Raw genomic sequence first — 18,935 nt, 5'->3', positions numbered from 1 at the left:
AGGAGGTCATCTAGTCCAACCCCTTGCTCAAAGCAGGACTGATCCCCGACTAAATCATCCCAGCTAGGGCTTTGTCAAGCCTGACCTTAAAAACCCCTAAGGAAGGAGATTCCACCACCCCCCTAGGTAACCCATTCCAGTGTTTCACTACCCTCCTAGTGAAAAAGTTTTTCCTCATATCCAACCTAAATCTCCCCCACTGCAACTTGAGACCATTACTCCTTGTTCTGTCATCAGCTACCACTGAGAACAGTCTAGAGCCATCCTCTTTGGAACCCCCTTTCAGGTAGTTGAAAGCAGCTATCAAATCCCCCCTCATTCTTTTCTTCTGCAGACTGAACAATCCCAGTTCCCTCAGCCTCTCCTCATAAGTCATGTGTTCCAGACCCCTAATCATTTTTGTTGCCCTCTGCTGGGCTCTTTCCAATTTTTCCACATCCTTCTTGTAGTGTGGGGCCCAAAACTGGACACAGTACTCCAGATGAGGCCTCACCAATGTCGAATAGAGGGGAACGGTCACGTCCCTCGATCTGCTGGCAATGCATGGGATGCTTATACATCCCAAAATGTCATTGGCCTTCTTGGCAACAAGGGCACACTGTTGACGCATATCCAGCTTCTCGTCCACTGTAACCTCTAGGTCCTTTTCTGCAGAACTGCTGCCTAGCCATTTGGTCCCTAGTCTGTAGCGGTGCATGGGATTCTTCCGTCCTAAGTGCAGGACTCTGCACTTGTCCTTGTTGAGCCTCATCAGATTTCTTTTGGCGCAATCCTCTAATTTGTCAAGGTCCCTCTGTATCCTATCCCTACCCTCCAGCGTATCTACCTCTCCTCCCAGTTTAGTGTCCTCTGCAAACTTGCTGAGGGTGCAATCCACACCATCCTCCAGATCATTTATGAAGATATTGAACAAAACTGGCCCAAGGACCGACCCTTGGGACACTCCACTTGATACCAGCTGCCAACTAGACATGGAGCCATTGATCATTACCCGTTGATCCCGACAATCTAGCCAACTTTCTATCCACCTTATGGTCCATTCATCCAGCCCAGACTTCTTTGACGTGCTGGCAAGAATACTGTGGGAGACCGTGTCAAAAGCTTTGCTAAACTCAAGGAACACCATAGGAGGGCACACCCCACCGTCTGAAAACCTCTGCCTTAATTACTTATGCTAAACTAGCTGTTCAACCTTGTATTTAGCTGTGACACTCTGAGTACCTCTCCCAGACCTGAGGAAGAGCTATGCGTAGCCCGACAGCTTTTCTCTCGCTCCAACAGAAGCTAGTCCAATAAAAGATAAAAGGCAGTCACCTTCTCTCTCTAATATCCTGGGACGGCCATGGCTATAACCAAACTGCATATGAAGTCAGTCACTCCATGGCAGAACTGGGATAGAATGCTCCAGAATTCCCTGCTCTGAGCCCTACATGACCCCTCCAGTTTGCGTTTTCCTCCCTGAAATATATTTTTGTTTTAGGTTAAGCTCAGTGAACCCCCAAAGCAGAAAAGTGTTGGGAAAGAAGTTTTTACTTAAAAAACAAAAGAATTTACAAATTTAGCATTTGTGCAGGGCTGAAAATTATTTGAGATAGGTGGTGGCTTTTCTGCAACCTCAGCCCTGGGAGAAAGAGGTGCAAGAGAGACCAAGATTTAACAAAAACAACGAGGAGTATGGTGGCACCTTAAAAGACTAACAGATTTATTTGGGCATAAGCTTTCTTATGACTGGGAAAACACTGATGCATCTGAAGAAGTGGTTTACCCCCCACGAAAGCTTATGCCCAAATAAATCTGTTAGTCTTTTAAAGTGCCACCATACTCCTCGTTGTTTCTGTGGATACAGACTAACACGGCTACCCCTCTGATACAAGATTTAACAGAAATCCAGAAAAACTAATTTTTGAAAATACCAATAAAACCCAATTTTGATTCTCCCCCCCCCCCCAAAATGAGCCACTGTGTTCCAAAAGTAAACACTGAAAATCAGAAATAATAAGAATAAACATCACTCAGAACATACCCAGGAACTGTTTATGTTGAATTGCTGTTTCTTGGCAACTCAGGGTGTGAATATCTATATGTACCTAGCGATTGCACATTCCATGGCAACAAGCTGCAAGCCCAGGATTAGTACGGCTCTGGGTTGTGTCCCTTGGGTCAGAGAAGAGACAGATTTAGTTTGCTATGAATACACAGAGGGATTCTTCATTGAGGCTGCTGGACACACACTGACCATGTGGTTCTTTCTGGGTCTGTAACTCCCAGAGTAAGGGCTTGTGCTACCTAATGTCACCAAAGAGGGTCTTCCCTAAACTCTGGCTTGAGCAAAGTTGGTAAAGAGAAGGGACTGCCAACTGCACTATGCAAAGCAGAGCTGAGATGAAAGAGAAGCAAGGCTAGGAGACAGGAAATTCCCATTCAGATACACCCCGAGGGAAACTACTGTATAGAGATGGGCCTAAACCATAAAAGCCTGGATTTCCTTCCGGCAGTTCAAGAGTGTCCAGCTCTGGGATTTTGCTTCAGACCCATCTCTGAGTGTTGCAGGAAAAAAAAATTACTGGCACGTTCAATGGTTTTCATATAGAAACAGAGAAAGCCTGGTTTACCTCCCACTCACATTGGTGTAAATCAGGAGTAGTCAATGGGGTTAATGAGATGTGGAGAGAATCTAGGTGAGAAGATGAGAAAGAGCTGTGCTGCTTACCAAGGCATTTCACACACTGTATTGCAAGGACCTGCGTGGGCGAAAATCAGATACCTGATTCTATAATATACAAGGCACCCTGCGATTACAACTCAAACGGCCATAGCTGAGTTAACTTTAATCTCTCTATCTCTGGTCCCAGAGCAGCGTGGAACCCTGGGTAATCACTCGAGGAACTAGCCTGTGTGCTATCAGTACCCGAGTTGGATTAAAGCTAGCTCAGGTATGTCTATTCCAGGTGTGAAACACCCCCCTGCTCCCAATTACAGTACAGACATATCCTAATACATAAGAGCAGCTGTTTGCTTCAGAAGAAGCTATATACCCCCTACCCAATATGTTTCGATAGAAATGTATCTTTAAAAACTGTAGAATTTAATCTCTGGAAGTTGTGAGCTGCCCTCTAGAATTCTACCTCCGGGATACAATTCTCTAAGAATGAGCTCACTGCTACTAAATTCAATAGTCCTGCTCCATAACCTGCCAGCATGTCTGGTGCATGGGCAGGGAGAGATCAGCTGTCAAACTGGCAGGGAGGATGTGATACTTTTCTCTCACAAACGCACGTGAGCTGACAGCCCTGGTTCTATTCTCTTATCGTGGAGTTAAGGAGGTTGCAGGATCACATTTTCCCCCTTGTATTTCTCGTCAAATGTTCATGTCAAGAAAGAAAAAAGAGACGGTGGTGATAATGATATAATTGTTCTCTGCACAGTGATACCGTTATTATATAATTACAAGATATGTTAATATGAAATCGGGGTATAATTTCATCATATGTTTAGACATTTCCATCTAACTGAACTGCTTTCATGGCCCCCATTACCATAGTATTGGAGCATTGTATTTATTTTACTTTTATTGTATTTATACTCTCAACACCCATGTGCGGGGAAATATCTCAGCTTTCTTTCCGATGGGTTGTTGAGGCTCAGAGACGCTAAGGGTAAAAAAAGCACCTGACTGACGTAGGCTCCTAAATTCAATTTTCAAAAGTGACTTAGGGCCAGGTTTTCTAAGGTACTTATGAACCTAAAGGTACAGGAAGGCGTCTAGTGGGATTTTCAAACTCACCTAAGCAGGTTTGGCTTCCTTACCTGCTTCGGCAGCAATGTAAGTCCTCCTAAGCACATATCTGCATCTTGGGTGTCTAAATACCTTTGAAAACCTGGCCCTTCCGGTCCCAGCTGTCTAAGTCCCATTGACAAGACTTAGGCCGTAGTAGCCTTAAGGTATGTCCCCACTAGAAATGTTACAGTGGCACAACTGCAGACGCACAGCTGTGCCGCTGGGGTTCCTGTCGCTAGAGTAACTCCACCTCGCTGAGAGATGGTAGCTAGGTTGATCAAAGAATCATAGAATATCAGGGTTGGAAGAGACCTCAGGAGGTGTCTAGTCCAACCCCCTGCTCAAAGCAGGACCAATCCCCAACTAAATCATCCCAGCAGGGCTTTGTCAAGCCTGACCTTAGAAACCTCTAAGGATGGAGATTCCACCACCTCCCTAGGGAACCCATTCCAGTGCTTCACCACCCTCCTAGTGAAATATTGTTTCCTAATATCCAACCTAGACCTCCCCCACTGCAACTTGAGACCATTGCTTCTTGTTCTGCCATCTGCCACCACTGAGAACAGCCGAGCTCCATCCTCTTTGGAACCCCCTTTCAGGTAGTTGAAGGCTGCTATCAAATCCCCCTCTCACTCTTTTCTTCTGAAGACTAAATAACCCCAGTTCCCTCAGCCTCTCCTCGTAAGTCATGTGTCCCAGCCCCCTGATCATTTTCATTGGCCTCCGCTGGACGTTTTCCAATTTGTCCACATCCTTTCTGTAGTAGGGGGCCCAAAACTGGATGCAATACTCCAGATGAGGCCTCACCAGTGCCAAATAGAGGGGAATAATCACTACTAATGTAGCCCAATATGTCATTAGTCTTTTTGGCAACAAGGGCACACTGCTGACTTATATCTAGCTTTTCATCCACTGTAATCCCCAGGTCCTTTTCTGTAGAACTGCTGCTTAGCCAGTCGGTCCCCAGCCTGTAGCGGTGCATGGGATTCTTCCATCCTAAGTGCAGGACTCTGCACTTGTCCTTGTTGAATCTCATCAGATTTCTTTTGGCCCAATCGTCCAATTTGTCTAGGTCACTCTGGACCCTATCCCTACCCTCCACCTTATCTACCTCTACCCTCATCTTAGTGTCATCTGAGAACTTGCTGAGGGTGAAATTCATCCCATCAATCAGATCATTAATAAAGACGTTGAACAAAACCGGCCCCAGGAAGAATTCTTCCGTTGACCTAGTGCTGTCTACATTGAGGCATAGGTGGGCTTAGGTTGGCTTAACTACGTCTCTGAGGGGTGTGAATTTTCACACCCTGGAGTGACACAGCTAGGTGGACCTAACTTTCTAGCGTAGGCCAGCCCTGAGTGATGGCCTAAGGTCCTTGCCCAGAGCAAGGAGCTGAACCTGGGGTCTCCTAAGTCCCAAGGCTATCCCCTAACCTTCTTTTCTTCTCCCTGAATTGCTTTTCCTCATCAGTATGCCTATGCAGTATTGCCTCTTTCCCCTCTGTCTCTCACACTCGCTCTGTGCCTTTTCCTCCTCCAAAGGACTTGCCACATTTATTCTGGTGTCTTGCCTCCATCATGAGCACTCCAGCAGCCAGTGTCATAGACAAATTGATGACAATTAAAGGGATCTCTAGGCCATTTGGCTGGATTTTATTTCATCATTATGACAATTATTTGTCCATTTCATCATCTGGACAGTTTTCACAGCTGTGAAGCACTAACGGAGAAGGAAAGTTCTCTAGATGTGTTGCCAGAAAGTTGATTTGAGATGTAAAAGCGGTTATTTATGTCTGATTGCAATCCGCTATTAACGAATGAAACTGCATAGCCCAGCAAACAATGGGTCTGCTTTACGTCATGACTTCAAATCCTTTAAAGTGGCACTTGAGCACTGAGTAAGGGAAGTAAATGCCCAATTTTTAAACTCAAAGCCAAAATTTTCATACTGGGATGAACCCACAATAAATCCATAGCTAGGCACCTAAACAAAGAAAACCTCACATTCAGAGGGGCTGATTATCCTTCTCTTGCATCAAAGTCAATAGGAACGTTTACTCTAGGAATTATCTTGGGAAGTTCTATGGCCTGTTTATGGAGGAGGTCAGACTAGATGATCATAATGGTCCCTTCTGGCCTTGGAATCTAGGAGACCTGCAGGTGCTCAACCCTTAAATACCTACATTTTGGCACCCAAGTTTCAAACTTTTGCCTTGAAAGCCAAAGGTATTTAGGTTTCAGAGTAGCAGCCATGTTAGTCTGTATTCGCAAAAAGAAATCCGATGAAGTGAGCTGTAGCTCACGAAAGCTTATGCTCAAATAAATGTGTTAGTGCCACAAGTCCTCCTTTTCTTTTTGCAAAGGTATGTAGGTAACCCTCAAAGCTATGCAGGCTCCTAACTCCCATAGATTTCAATGGAAATCAGGAGCCTAAATTCTCTTTGAAGATCTGGGCCTCAAGTCCTAAATTTTCAAAAGCAACTAAGGATTGCAGGCACCTTCATTCTTGTCTGCCAACTCCAAAGGCCTTAAAAGGGGCCCAATTTTCAGAAATGCTGAGCATCCGTTCTCAAATCCAGTCCCTTTAAAGCATCTCATGTCGAGCAACCGCAAGCTGGGGCAACCAAGTCCAGGGACACTTTTGACAAGGTTGTTCGCGAAAGGGTGGGAAGCTTCTTGAAGCGCCTCCGTGACTCCGAAGCGCCAGTCCCATGGACTGTCAATGGTATTTGTGATAGTGAATCACTTGGATGGCTTCAGAAAAATCTCTTCCTTACTGTGGACAGAACTTGATAAGTTTATGAGGGGGATAGAATGGTGGGGTTGCCTGTGATAGCAGGGACTGCACTCGATGACCCAGGAGCTCCCTTGCAGTCTGATGTTATGATTTTCCAAAAGTGCTGAGGGATCTGCAGGTTATATTGAAGCTGAAGATGCTTGCCATCCTTCCAAATCAGGCCACTGAGTGCCCAACTTTAGGTGCCCAGGCATAGATTAGCTAGGTGCCTAACTCACATTGGAAGTCAAGGGGATTTAGGCCCCTAACTCAGAGAACAGAAGGCACGAGGGAGCTGCCTGCAGGAGACTCGAGGCCTGGAGCTGGCTTTTGCTGTATGAGCCAGCCAGAAACGTGGCACAGGGAAGGGAGCTTGAACAGCTGGCTCCTTATAAAGGGAGCTGAAGCAGTCCTTGAGGGGTGCTGACTCTGGGAAATCTGCGAGGGAGTAGTCAGCCCTGAGCCGGGCTGCTGCAAGCCCAACCCCTCTTAAGAACTGATAAAGAGACTTTTCCTCTCATCCAGGCTCTGAGGTAAGAGCCAGGCCCTGGAACAGATTGTTGGGACCAAGTTTTCCCTCTGGCGTTTGTTTTATTTGAGTCAACCCAGACCCCAATAAGGGCATTGTTTGGATGAGCAAAACGTGAAGTCTGGGTAAAAGGGCCTAGAAGAGAGAATAAAGAGTGGGGCAAGGTAGAGGCACCCCAGTCTCTGAGGGGGGCACACAGGCGGTGTCCAACTTGTTTACAGTGCCTTAAAAATACCTCCTCCCCCACATGTGGCTGAAAACAGAGTCCTAGGGTCCAAATTTTCAAAAGTGGCCACTGATTTTGGCTGCCTCAATTTTAGGTGTCCAGCTTGAGCCACCATGGACCTGATTTTCAGAGGTGCTGAGAACCGGCGGCTCCTGTCGTCTGCAGGTGGGGTTACGGGAGTTCGGCCCTCTTGCAAATCAAGCCTCCAGTGTCTCAAGCTGGTACCATAAAAACTGAGACACTCTGAATTAATGGTCACAACAAGGACTGGGAATAATGTATAGTGTAGCTTGGCTGGCTGATGACAGAGGGACGTAACTGTCAACAAGAATTCAAAAGGCATCCAGAAGGAAGAGGAATTCTTTTGGAGTGGCCCCAGCAAACAAAGCTAGGAATAATGAGGTGAAAATTAAAAAAAAGGAACATTTCAGCTGTGTAGGTGGAAAAATTCCTTCGCAGTGAGATTCATTAGATTGTTAAATATTCTCCCCAGGGCAGCCCGGGAAGCTCCACTTACTTGCATCTTTAGAACTAGATTTGAATTCAGGTACCAAATGGCTGACGGAGACTTCAGATGGATAATTATCAGGCTGGATAAGCTGAGAGAGACTGATAAGGCTTTGTGGTACCCATGGGTAGAGGCACATAGTTGGCAAGGTGCATCTCCCGCATGTTTCTACATAACATTCTCTCTTTTTTCCCCCCCTCTGCTGCGGGTCAATCTCTCGTGAAAGGGCGATACATTGTCCATTTTAATTTTACAAATGAAAACTCAACTCCTGCCAATCAAACACCAAATGCAGCAGCTCGGAGTATTTGTGAGCTGATGGGCTGGAAGAATTCGGCTCTGTCAGCTTGAGCGCTAGGATCAGCAATAGTAGGGCTGACAGACCACATAGTAATGCAGGGAATTTATTACAAAAAGCCCCACATTGCTATGCCTGTATTTCTGCAGCTGTAAATAATTCTAGTGTAATCCCCTTCCCATGATTCCTCCTCTGCGATGAGATTCTTTACCTCTCCGAGCTTTCAATGGATTCATTTTCATAAACACAGAATTTTGTCTCAGGATCTGAGTCCTGAAAGGTGTGGACTGTTCTTATAGGACGCTGACTGCCCTCAATGCTCTAACATCAGTGGGAGTTGAGGGTGCTCAGCACCTAACAGATGAGCTCAGGACCTTGCTGCGTCAAGCCCTAAATGGGTTTACAAAGGAGACCAGTGCTCAGCCATCTCAGACGTAGCACGTGCTACCATGCAGTGGGGGTCACAGCTCATTTCAGTCCATTAAAACACAACAGCCCTCTTGCTAATAGCCTTAATGGTAGCCACCATATAGTAAGCACTAATGTTTTGAGCCATTACCGCAAACTCGAGGTGAGCTCAAGGCAAACTCCTCGATCCAATTTTGGGGTTGGGGGGGAGAAAGGGAGGCATTTGCATCAGAACTTGACTTCATACACTGAGGGTGAAGAATGGTCCCATCTTCAGAAAGGCCTGACCCCAAACTCCAGATCTGAATACGCCTCCAAATTTGGGGTGTTAAAGTCTGGATCCAAGTGTTATGGCTTGAGTCTATCTCTGCTGTAAAATGCTGCCAGGTCCATTTTACAGGGGAGCTCATGGACTATCAAGGAGGGAGTGCTTCTTTTTTCTCTCTAACAACACTTCCTCCCCCCTTTGGGAAACTTAAATGTTGAACAAGGGCTTTGAAGGAGAACACATCCAGTCCTCAGAGAAATGAGGACTGTACTGTAAGCTCCGTGGGGCAGGGGCTGCCTAGGAACTGTGTTACAAATAGTAATACAGATGCAGCCTGGGAGTGCATGTGAGGCATGAACTCAAGGGCAGAATAAAGAAAAGGAAACCTTGAAACTTGAGCTATTCTACATCCCAATCCCATAGGGAGGAAAACCAAAAACAAAGGAGAATGGGGTGAAGAGATAAATATTGCAGCCTTAAAACGGCCAGAACAACAATAGAAGGTAACTTTGCCCGAGGCGTCACTGAAGCCGTGAATAGAAAGGGCCAAGTTCTCCTCTTGGTTATGCTACTGTGATTCCACTGCAGCCGTTGGGGCAGCGCTACGGGACAAGAGGGGAGTTTGGCTCAGCCTGGGATGCAGAAGTTGAGTCTCCGACCACTAAACAAGAGAAACATCCCTTTGGAAACATTTCCCGTCTGGGAGCAAAGGGAGAGTTTCTCTTTCCTCCATTTGACACGAGACGTGTGTTGTTTAATAACTTCTTGTTTTGCATTAATCAGCCCCGTCCCTTTTGCACCACTCATGAATTCCTATGGAGACTGTAGCTTCTCCTAAGGCTGCTTAGTAGCTTGAGAGATCCAAGGCAACTCAGGATCCATAATACAGAAAACAGAGACTGTGCCTATCTCCCATTTTATTCTGGGAGGGTTTAAAAGCCCACGCTGAGCTGCAGAAATATTTACATTCAATTTGTGATATAAAGGAGCTACTTTGCAGGCAAGTGAAGTGGCAGGAAGCAGAAATCTGGCATAGTATGGAGTTACTGGATGTACAGATGGTGAGACTCCTCTGCATGTGTCTTTCATTCTCCAAGTATGAGACGTCATATGCATCAGTACGCATGCTGAAACCAAGAGTCAGTTTCCTAGGACCAGAAAAGGACATTTTTCCCCAAGCACTTGAGGCAAGCGGGAATTTTTGCCATTTCCAATTAATCCTTCCAAAATGGCTGGCTAACATCTGCGTTGCACAACCAGATTTCAGAAAGGTGAATTTCACCCTCTGTTTTTGTCGTAGTAAAAGCAGCCAGCCTTATGTACTACAGTTAGTTAGTTGTATTACAATATCACTAACCAAGACCAGGCACAACTGCTGGGCAGTGGACTAACATTTCCAAGGGACGGTCTATGCCCCAAAAAGATTACAATCTAAATAGACAGGACAATTTTTTTTCTCTTTTTCATGGATGAGAAACTAAGACAGAGAAGTTAAGTGATTTACCCAAGATCACATGGGGGAATCTGTGGCAGAGCCAGGATTTGAATCTGAGTCTCCTAAGCCCCATTCTAGCCTTAATGTCACTTTTTCCTTTCCCAGAGCTTTCTAGTTTTGCAACACGTAACTGAAACTTTACCTTTTTCATTGCATTTGAGAAAACAGATCACGTGATCTAAAAGATTTTAGACATTCACCCTCTATAAAAGTGGTTCTCAACCAGAGGTCTTCCAGGGGGTATTGTCAATTCATTTAGATAGGTCTAGTTTTACAGCCAGCAGCTACATAAAAAGTACTAGCAAAGTCAGTACACATTAAAATTTCATATCATGACTTGTTTATACTGCTCTGTATACTATACACTGAAATGTACGTATTAAATAAATCAATTGGAATATAAATATTGTAATTATATGGCAAAGATCAGAGTCAGCAATTTTTCAGTAATAGTGTGCTGTGACACGTGTATTTTTGTGTCTGGTTTTGTAAGCAAGTAGTTTTTAAGTGAGGTGAAACTTGGGGTTTAAAAGACAAAAATCAGACTCCTGAAAGGGGTACAGTAGTCTGGAAAGGTTGAGAATGACTGCCCTATAAGATGTCACAGTAATATCCACAGCTTTATACAGTATTTCCTGTTATGGCAGGTGTCACCAGTGGCACCCTTACACACGGTTTTACAAATTCTTTCCCTCAGCCTACACGCACTGATCAGCTTGTGAAGAAATGTTGCACTATTGTTTTGTGATGATGTTCCATTTCAAGGGAGCTGTGGCAAACAGAGAGGCTGCTCTCTGCCTTAATCTCTCTAACCAGAGTCAATTCTTGCCCTTAGGAAGTGGACATTCAAGTTTTGGCTGAGATTCCTGAAAAAAGGATTGCCTGCATGCTGTTTGTGACTACCTCTGTTCAAGGACTGGTGTATATTGCGTAAATAAACAGTTGCATTAACAATACACCCAGACACCGCATCACTGATTTCTCCTCCAACTGGAAGCTATCCTGCAAGGCATCAGCATCTGCTACTTCAGGGCAGCTAGCAGGGACACTATTTTTTCCTTCAATATTATTTATCTTTACCAGTGATAAGCCCTTTTGCATATTATCCCTGCTTTTTGAGCTCTTATGAAATTATTTATCATTGTCATTATTTAAAGAAAACCAGCAACAAATCTGCGAGATATATAGATTTCCCCCCTTTCCTCCTATTTGGCTTTATTCTAAAGAAAAAAATAAATAATCAGCAAGTTCTGGGAAATTGCAACCTGCCTAAAGGTATTAATGTTGATTACAAAATATACACACAAGTAACAGAGGTTTTCTGACACAGAAAGGCATAATGGCTCTGGCTGCAATTTAGCGCCACATTTAACATGAACACCTGCTTGACTAGCTCAGCAGACACAAATTACTATTGTGGGTTTAGGCACAAAATAACCCCTCTTTTTGTATGGCAAAAGTATCAGATGCACTGAGGTTTGGGCTTGACAAAAATTGCATACCTGAAGTCAGGAAAAGGAATTAACACTATATAATAAAATAAATTGCATGTAATTATATACTCACCATGACAAAGGAAGTAAGGGAAATGAACAAGGAAAAACTGCCAGATCAGCAGCACTCAGACGATTTCCCCCCCAAATTCCTTGCAGCATGAATCCACTGAGGAAAACCATGTGGTTATTACTTACTTACCCTGGGAGACACCTCAAAATTGTCAGTGATATCTGTAACCCATGCCTATGAACTGCAGCCACAGAAAGGGCTGAGAGGGTTACCCCATTCCTATTCCCATTGGGGCATTCAAAGAGGAAGGATGGTCTGGTGGTTAAGGCAACAGGCTATAACTCAGACAATGTTGGTTCAATTCCCAGCTTTGCCACAGTCTTCCTGCATGCCCTTGGTCTGACTTGTTAAAGGTATTTAATTACTGCACTGCCATTGATTTCAATGGGAGTTAGGTATCTCAATACCTTTTAAAATCTGGCTCCTTCTCACAATGGTGTCTCTGTGCCTCAGTTCACTATCTGTACAATGAGGATAAACAACATATTCCTACTTCACAGAGATGCAGTGTGGATAGAAATTATTAGATGCTCCAATACTACGTTGATGGGGGCCTTAAAGTAGCTACAGATTCATCCCTTTGTCTCTCTGCTGAGATTACTCATTAGCACCAGCTGGAAAGAGAACTATGGTTACTTGTCTGTTAGGAACTGGATTAAGCAATCACTTTGTACAGATCAGATGTAGCACTGGGCGCATCATTTGTTGAATTTCCCCTCTGTTCTGATTTATGAATGTGTTGCGGTGTTGTCACATTTATTCCTCACTCAAAATGATGCAAAGAACTTCTGCAAATCATTCTTCATCCCAAACTGGCTAGAACTAGATAGGGAAACCAAGCTCTATGCGCTTCCATGGGAAAGAGCCTCCCCAAAATGGTAAAAAGCTATTAAAGGAGGAGTTTGAAAAAAAGACTTGAGAAAACACCAGTTAATTGAGAAACCAACAACTTTATGCCACCAAATCACTATCAAACAAGCCAATAAGCAGTACTCTTTTTTTGGGGGGGGGGTTATCTAACATGGGTGTATGTGTGTGTTGCATCCTCCCTCTGCTGCCCGGTCCATATAGAGATAGTACTTTAGCTCAAATGGTGCTTTAACGTTGCAGGTCATGGGTTCAAACCCCATGAACAGAGATCATTACAAAATAAACAGATCTCAGCTATTCTTGTGCTGCCACATTCTGCTACCTGCAATCCCATGGAGAAGATCCTTTACTATGTTAACAGTCTCATTGAAGAAGAATCCATGTCTTTTACGTGCCACATTGCGCTGCTTCATTTTTAAAGCCCTGCTCTCTCTCTCTCTGTTACAGGTACATGGCTATTATCCATCCATTGCAACCCAGATTGTCAGCCACAGCCACCAGGGTGGTCATCGGCATTATTTGGTTCCTGGCTTTATTGCTGGCGTTCCCGCAGGGTTATTACTCTATGACAGCAGAGCTTCCCAACAGGGTGGTGTGTCTGCTGGAATGGCCAGAGCACGACACCAGGGCATATGAAAAAACGTGAGTCTTTCCTTTTCCTACAGTGAAAAGCAAGGCGGTGGGGGAGGCTACACAGCATAGAAAGGATGCATTCTACAGAGGGAAAAAACTGTGAAATATACACAGACACAGAAGGGGGCGGGGAAAGATGGGAAGGGGTGCAGGCTCCTGGCAATCACAGGACATTTGGTTTGATGGGATACACCCACCTGATTTCAATGTATGCCACCTACTCAGTGCTGTGGGAGGGTTCCCATACAAATATTCCCACTATTATATTCCATGACGAAAATGTCTTCCCTCTCCTAAGTTTGTTGAGCCCCTGAAGCAAGATTCAGTATCATGGCAATATTTTAGCCCTTATACACTATAGCTCTTCCTTCACTTGAGAATCTCAGAGCACTTAAAGGAGGTTATCACTATCCCCAGTTGAGGAAACCGGCACACAGAAATGCAGGGAATTGCCCCGGACACAAAGTGGTGGAGCCATGAACAAAACTCAGGGCTCTTGACTCTGCATTTAGCGCCTTAGCCACTGGACCATACAGCCTCTGATCTAACAAAAGCATCCAATTCCATTTACAATGCAGCATACGAGCGTACAAGTAGTTACCAATTTTCTTTTTTTAATTCTAGAAAGGATGTAAGTAAACCCTATAATATCCCATGGTACTGCATCCATTGTATGTTTACTTTACACAACAATAGATTTATTATCTCTTTCAGGCAAGGTACATACACTTAAGGTCAAGAACTTTTAAATATTCTCTCTCATGTACCCCTTCTTAGGCAGTTGAATAGGAGGGAGGGAAATGAGGTCAGTACAGAACAATAGTTTGGTTTTCTCTGAAGGCCTTCCATACAAGTATTGACCAAGCTTGAATGCAAAAGAAAGTCATATTGGCTGATCATGACAAAGATGCTGTTGCTGGTAATGTATTTTATCCCTACTGAACTAATTGGGCCACACTTATCCATGGTCTAATTCCAGAGCTACACCAAAGACAAATTTGGCTCATTGCACCAATGTGCAATTCAGTAGTGTTATGCAGGAACTGTAAATTTCCATTTTGCAGAGAAATTCCCCACTTTTTAAATCTGCTTTTGTTCTGATTCAGAACAGAGACCTCAAATTTCAAAGTATCCATGACATGATTTTTTTTAAATTGTTTTGGGTTAATTGAAAATTTTCATTTTTATTTAGATTTTTTGCAGTGTTATATTGTTTTACATTATATTATAAGTGATAAAAATAACTTTTGAAACAAAAAATCAAAATGTTCCATTCAGCAGAGATCAAAATGTTTTTTATGCTTCATTTCGATTTTTTCCCCCCTAAACAAAACTTTTCCCACACATTCCCACAGAACATTTAGACAAAGCAACATATTCCAATGGAAAAATTCTGTTGGAAAATTTTTGATGAATTTTCTACAGTTTAACTTCTATGATCAGCTTGGGAAGACTCTTGGGAAGACTCCAACTAAATGGAGATAAAAATACAAATAAACAAAACCAACTAAGATTATTGGTGGCCAGATTCCGATAACTCATGGGTAAAGTGCTATTCAGAGTGAGTAAGGTTCTCATTTGTGGATTAAGGAACTGTTCAGCATAAGGGCCCTAGGTAACTAAATCCTATTGAATACATGGAAATATAAATTAAACTGGATGTGGTACTACCGATTATCAAAATGCTACACCAGAGCCATTGCTGTGCCTGGCTGTTTTCTGTCCTTTAAAGCTAGTTCTTGATGGAAATTTCATTGAAGGGATGATAAAATATCCTGTCCTATCTCTGCGGATGCAGATGGATTGTGCATTCCTCTTAGGGCATTATTTATGCTTGTAGTTTAATGCAGCTTTATTTTGTATGGCACCTTTCATGTAAACTGTGTCTTAAAATGCTTCATAGAGTGAGTACAATTCTGGAAGGAAATGGCAAAATGGAGCTATATCAGAAGGACGCTGACAAAATGGAGGAAATTCAGGGACAGGTAACTAAAATGATTAAGGGTTTGGATTTAAGGAGGAGAGATGTAAAGAGTTTGGTATGGATGGCTTGGCTAAGCAATGACTGAAAGGGGCATGAGAACCATCTCCAAGTAAATACTTTGAGGCGGTAGAAGAATTGGCGAGGGTGGGCCAAGGATGGAAAGCTAGGAGTAATGGCACAAAGTTAGGAAAAGGAAATACTTCATTGTCATGAGGAATGTTAGCCTGTGGAAAAGCCTCACAAAGGCGGCCATGCAAACTTGGCAAAGCTCCTAAAACCGTACAGTGCCGTACAGAATAGTTCTGCGTTGGCTGGGAGGGATGGAACAGCTGACTGAAAAGATCCTTTCCAGCGCTTATGTCCATGATTATGTGCCAACAGCAGCCATTTCTCCATTATACCTGACCCTCTCTTAACTTGAAATGCAAATATGCTTCTTTGGAGTGTATGGGCTCCTCCAGGATGCTATTATGACCTTGCCATGCAGGATTTAAGACCTGCTGAACCTAAACTCACAGAAATTCAGATTCATAGGACACTAGAACAGCTGGGTCAAACATGCTTTGCTTATAAAACAAAAATCCTGTGGTGGAAGCCAATAGGTTTATATTAAAAACTACTCTGAAAATCCTATTGAATTCAATAGCGAATGAAATCCTTCCTAAGGGCATTTTGAACCATCTTCTAAAATTTTATAGCAGGGATAGGATTCTCTTTTAAATTCTCCAGCATGGGTAAGAGAAAGGAGATGGCCCCCTACACAAACTTCTGTAGGAATTTTCCTTAAGAGTTGACCAATCTATTTCTAAACCATCAACCCAGCCCTAATTAGTACAAATCAGCCCTTTAGCCTTATGCTGCCCCATCCTTGGGGCCAATCTTGAAGAGGGTCAGACTCAAAGTCAGAAGGGACCATTGTGATCATCTAGTCCAGGGGTTTTCAACCTTTTTCTTTCTGAGGCCCCCCTTCAACATGCTAAAAAATGCCATGGCCCACCTGTGCCACAACAACTGGTTTTCTGCATATCCAGTAGATGAAAAGCCACATGTTAGGTGGTAGCAAGCAGGGCAATTGCCCAGGGCCCCACACCATAGAGCTAAGTTGCTCTGGCTTTGGCTTTCAGCCCTCAGTGGGGCTCGAACTTTGGCTTTTTGACTGGGCTGCAGCAAGGTTTAACACTGGCCCTGTTCTCTGGTTTATTTTGGTGGAAACCTGCTCATGGCCCCCCAGTAGGCCCCAGATCCCTGGTTGCGAACCTCTGATCTATGTGTCTAACACAGGCCAGAGAACTTCCTCCAACTAATTCCTAGAGCAGAGATTTTAGAAAATCATCCAATCTTGATTTAAAATGTTGTCAGTGATGGAGAATCCACCACGACCCTTGGTAAATTGTTCCAATGGTTAATTACTCTCACTGTGAAAAATTTACACCCTATTTCCAGTGTGAATTTGTCTAGCTTCAACTTCCAGCCATTGGACTGTGTTAGACTTTCCTGTACTAGATTGAAGAACCCATTATTAAATACTTATTCAACATGTGGCTCGTAGTAGATGAATCAAGTCACCCCTTAACCTTCTTTTTGTTAAGCTAAATAGCTTGAGCTCTTTGAGTCTATCACTATAAGGGATGTTTTCTTTAACCATTCTCTGGGTCTTCTCTGAACCCTCTCCAATTCATCAACCTCCTTGAACTGCGGACTCCAGAACTGGTCACAGGATTCCAGCAGCGGCCGTACCAGTTCCAAATACAGAGGTAAAATAACCTCTCGGCTCCAACTTGAGATTCCCCTTTTTATACACCCCAGGATCATATTAACTCTTTTAGCCACTGGGCCACACTGAGAGCTCCAGAATGCCTCCTTAATTTTCACTTAAGCCACTTGTGAACGAGTAATATAACCATCCTAAACTCATGCCAAGAAACAAACACTTTAACATCAAATCACCCAGGTGCTCTCTCTCTATGTGTATATTATAAAGCCTGAGCAAGACTGGCAGATGAAAGACCTGGTAGGAGTTTACCTAGCATGCATATATTTTCCTCCTACTGAGGTTCCTTCTAATTATTTCTAGCATTTCAAGGTTCTGGGTGACCCCACTGCTTTGACAGCAGTGCAGCCATCTTTGTTTTGCACTTCTGATGTCAGGGAGGCTGGCTGTTTCAATTCCTTTCTGTAGAAGCTTAATCAGAGGGTGAGTGAAATGTCACGAGTTCAAAAAGACATTAGCGATCTAAAACCCAGAGGAATGATCAGCTAGGGTTCAGGTTGCTAAACTCATTATCAAACTGGTTGAAGCCAAAGCAAATATTTCTCTAAGAGCTATTTCAAGGGTATCAAATCTTGATGCAGCGCCCCAAATCAGAGACACGTAATGGCCCAGAATTCATAGTAGAGATGATCTAGTCAATTATAGCGACTGGGGAACTTCAAACATTGGGAGGTTCAGATAATTAGTATTATTTATTATTTGTATTTATGCACCTAGAGTCCTGACTTAGGCCCCTTGTGCTAGGCACTGTGCAAATACATAGCGAGACAGTCACTGCTGAGAGACCTTTTAGTTTAAATAGACAAAATGGAATGGGTGGGAGGCAAAGGGACTTGACCAAGGTTACACAGAAGGTTAGTGGCAGAACTGGACTAGCACCCAGATCTCCTGACTCCCAGCCCAGTGCCCTATTTACTTGACAACACTATCTCATGCTAGTTCACGGATTGAATCCTTTGAGAAGTGTCACTGTGAGGCAGATTAATCTACTGATGTGCGATATGAGCGAACGTATCTATATTATTGCCATTGCATAGACCGTATTACACATGGCGGCTCTTTACACATCATAATCGATGGATTTGTGACAGTGAAAAGTTTGGGGAAGCCATGAAGCTTTTGGCTGGATTGTCTTGGACGGCTGGAAGCACATGTGGCCTCAGCATACAATTCATGCAGAAAAATAAATTAAGTATAGCTCTCAATATTTCCTTAGCTACATTCTTTCTGCTCTACAAGCCACAAACAAGTACTACAAATAGGTGAATTTATCTGGTCATGGTTGTATAAAGAGAGACAATGTCTCTCGCTCTGAGCGCCAGAGACTGGGAAATTTGTTCTCTTGTCAGTCTGTCAACCGGAAGGCTCAATGTGCCCCCTGCGTTTCATCCCCTAATTGCATTTTGTTAGTTACAGTGACAACACACTGGCTCAGAGGCCCTGGGCAATTCTTATGACGCTGGTGAGCAGCAAACAAGTTACTAAGGAGGAGAATGTTAATTACGCCTTTCATGACAAAATTAGCCACTGCTAAGATGAAAATGCTCTGAAATCCCAAGCACAGCTACTCACAGTTATACCAGCTTTGGACCTACCTGCTGCAGCAGAATGTGGTTGCATAACGGATAACAACAACGACATCACAGCTTGTTAATTATTCGTATTACCGAAGCACCGAGGAGCTGTAGTCATGGACCAGGACCCCATTGTGCTAGGCGCGGTACAAACACAGAACAAAAAGACGGCTCCTTGTCCCTACAGCTTCTGATCTAAGCACAAGACAAAAGACAACAGGAGACAATAGGATAGACATGGAAGCACAAAG

General features: G+C 43.7%; 1 protein-coding gene across 1 annotated transcript in view; it reads left to right on the top strand.

The window, feature by feature from the left end:
• LOC140903620 (substance-P receptor) overlaps positions 1 to 18,935 on the top strand; it is an 89,900-nt gene that overhangs the window by 29,507 nt on the left and 41,458 nt on the right. Inside the window, exon 2 of the mRNA XM_073325165.1 lies at positions 13,170 to 13,364. Within this exon, the coding sequence (XP_073181266.1) occupies positions 13,170 to 13,364 (195 nt within the window). The remainder of the gene's footprint in view (positions 1 to 13,169; positions 13,365 to 18,935) is intronic.

The sequence above is a fragment of the Lepidochelys kempii genome, chromosome 26 (assembly GCF_965140285.1).
Source record: "Lepidochelys kempii isolate rLepKem1 chromosome 26, rLepKem1.hap1, whole genome shotgun sequence".
Lineage (NCBI taxonomy): Eukaryota > Metazoa > Chordata > Testudines > Cheloniidae > Lepidochelys > Lepidochelys kempii.
This window is presented reverse-complemented; position numbering and strand designations above follow the sequence as displayed.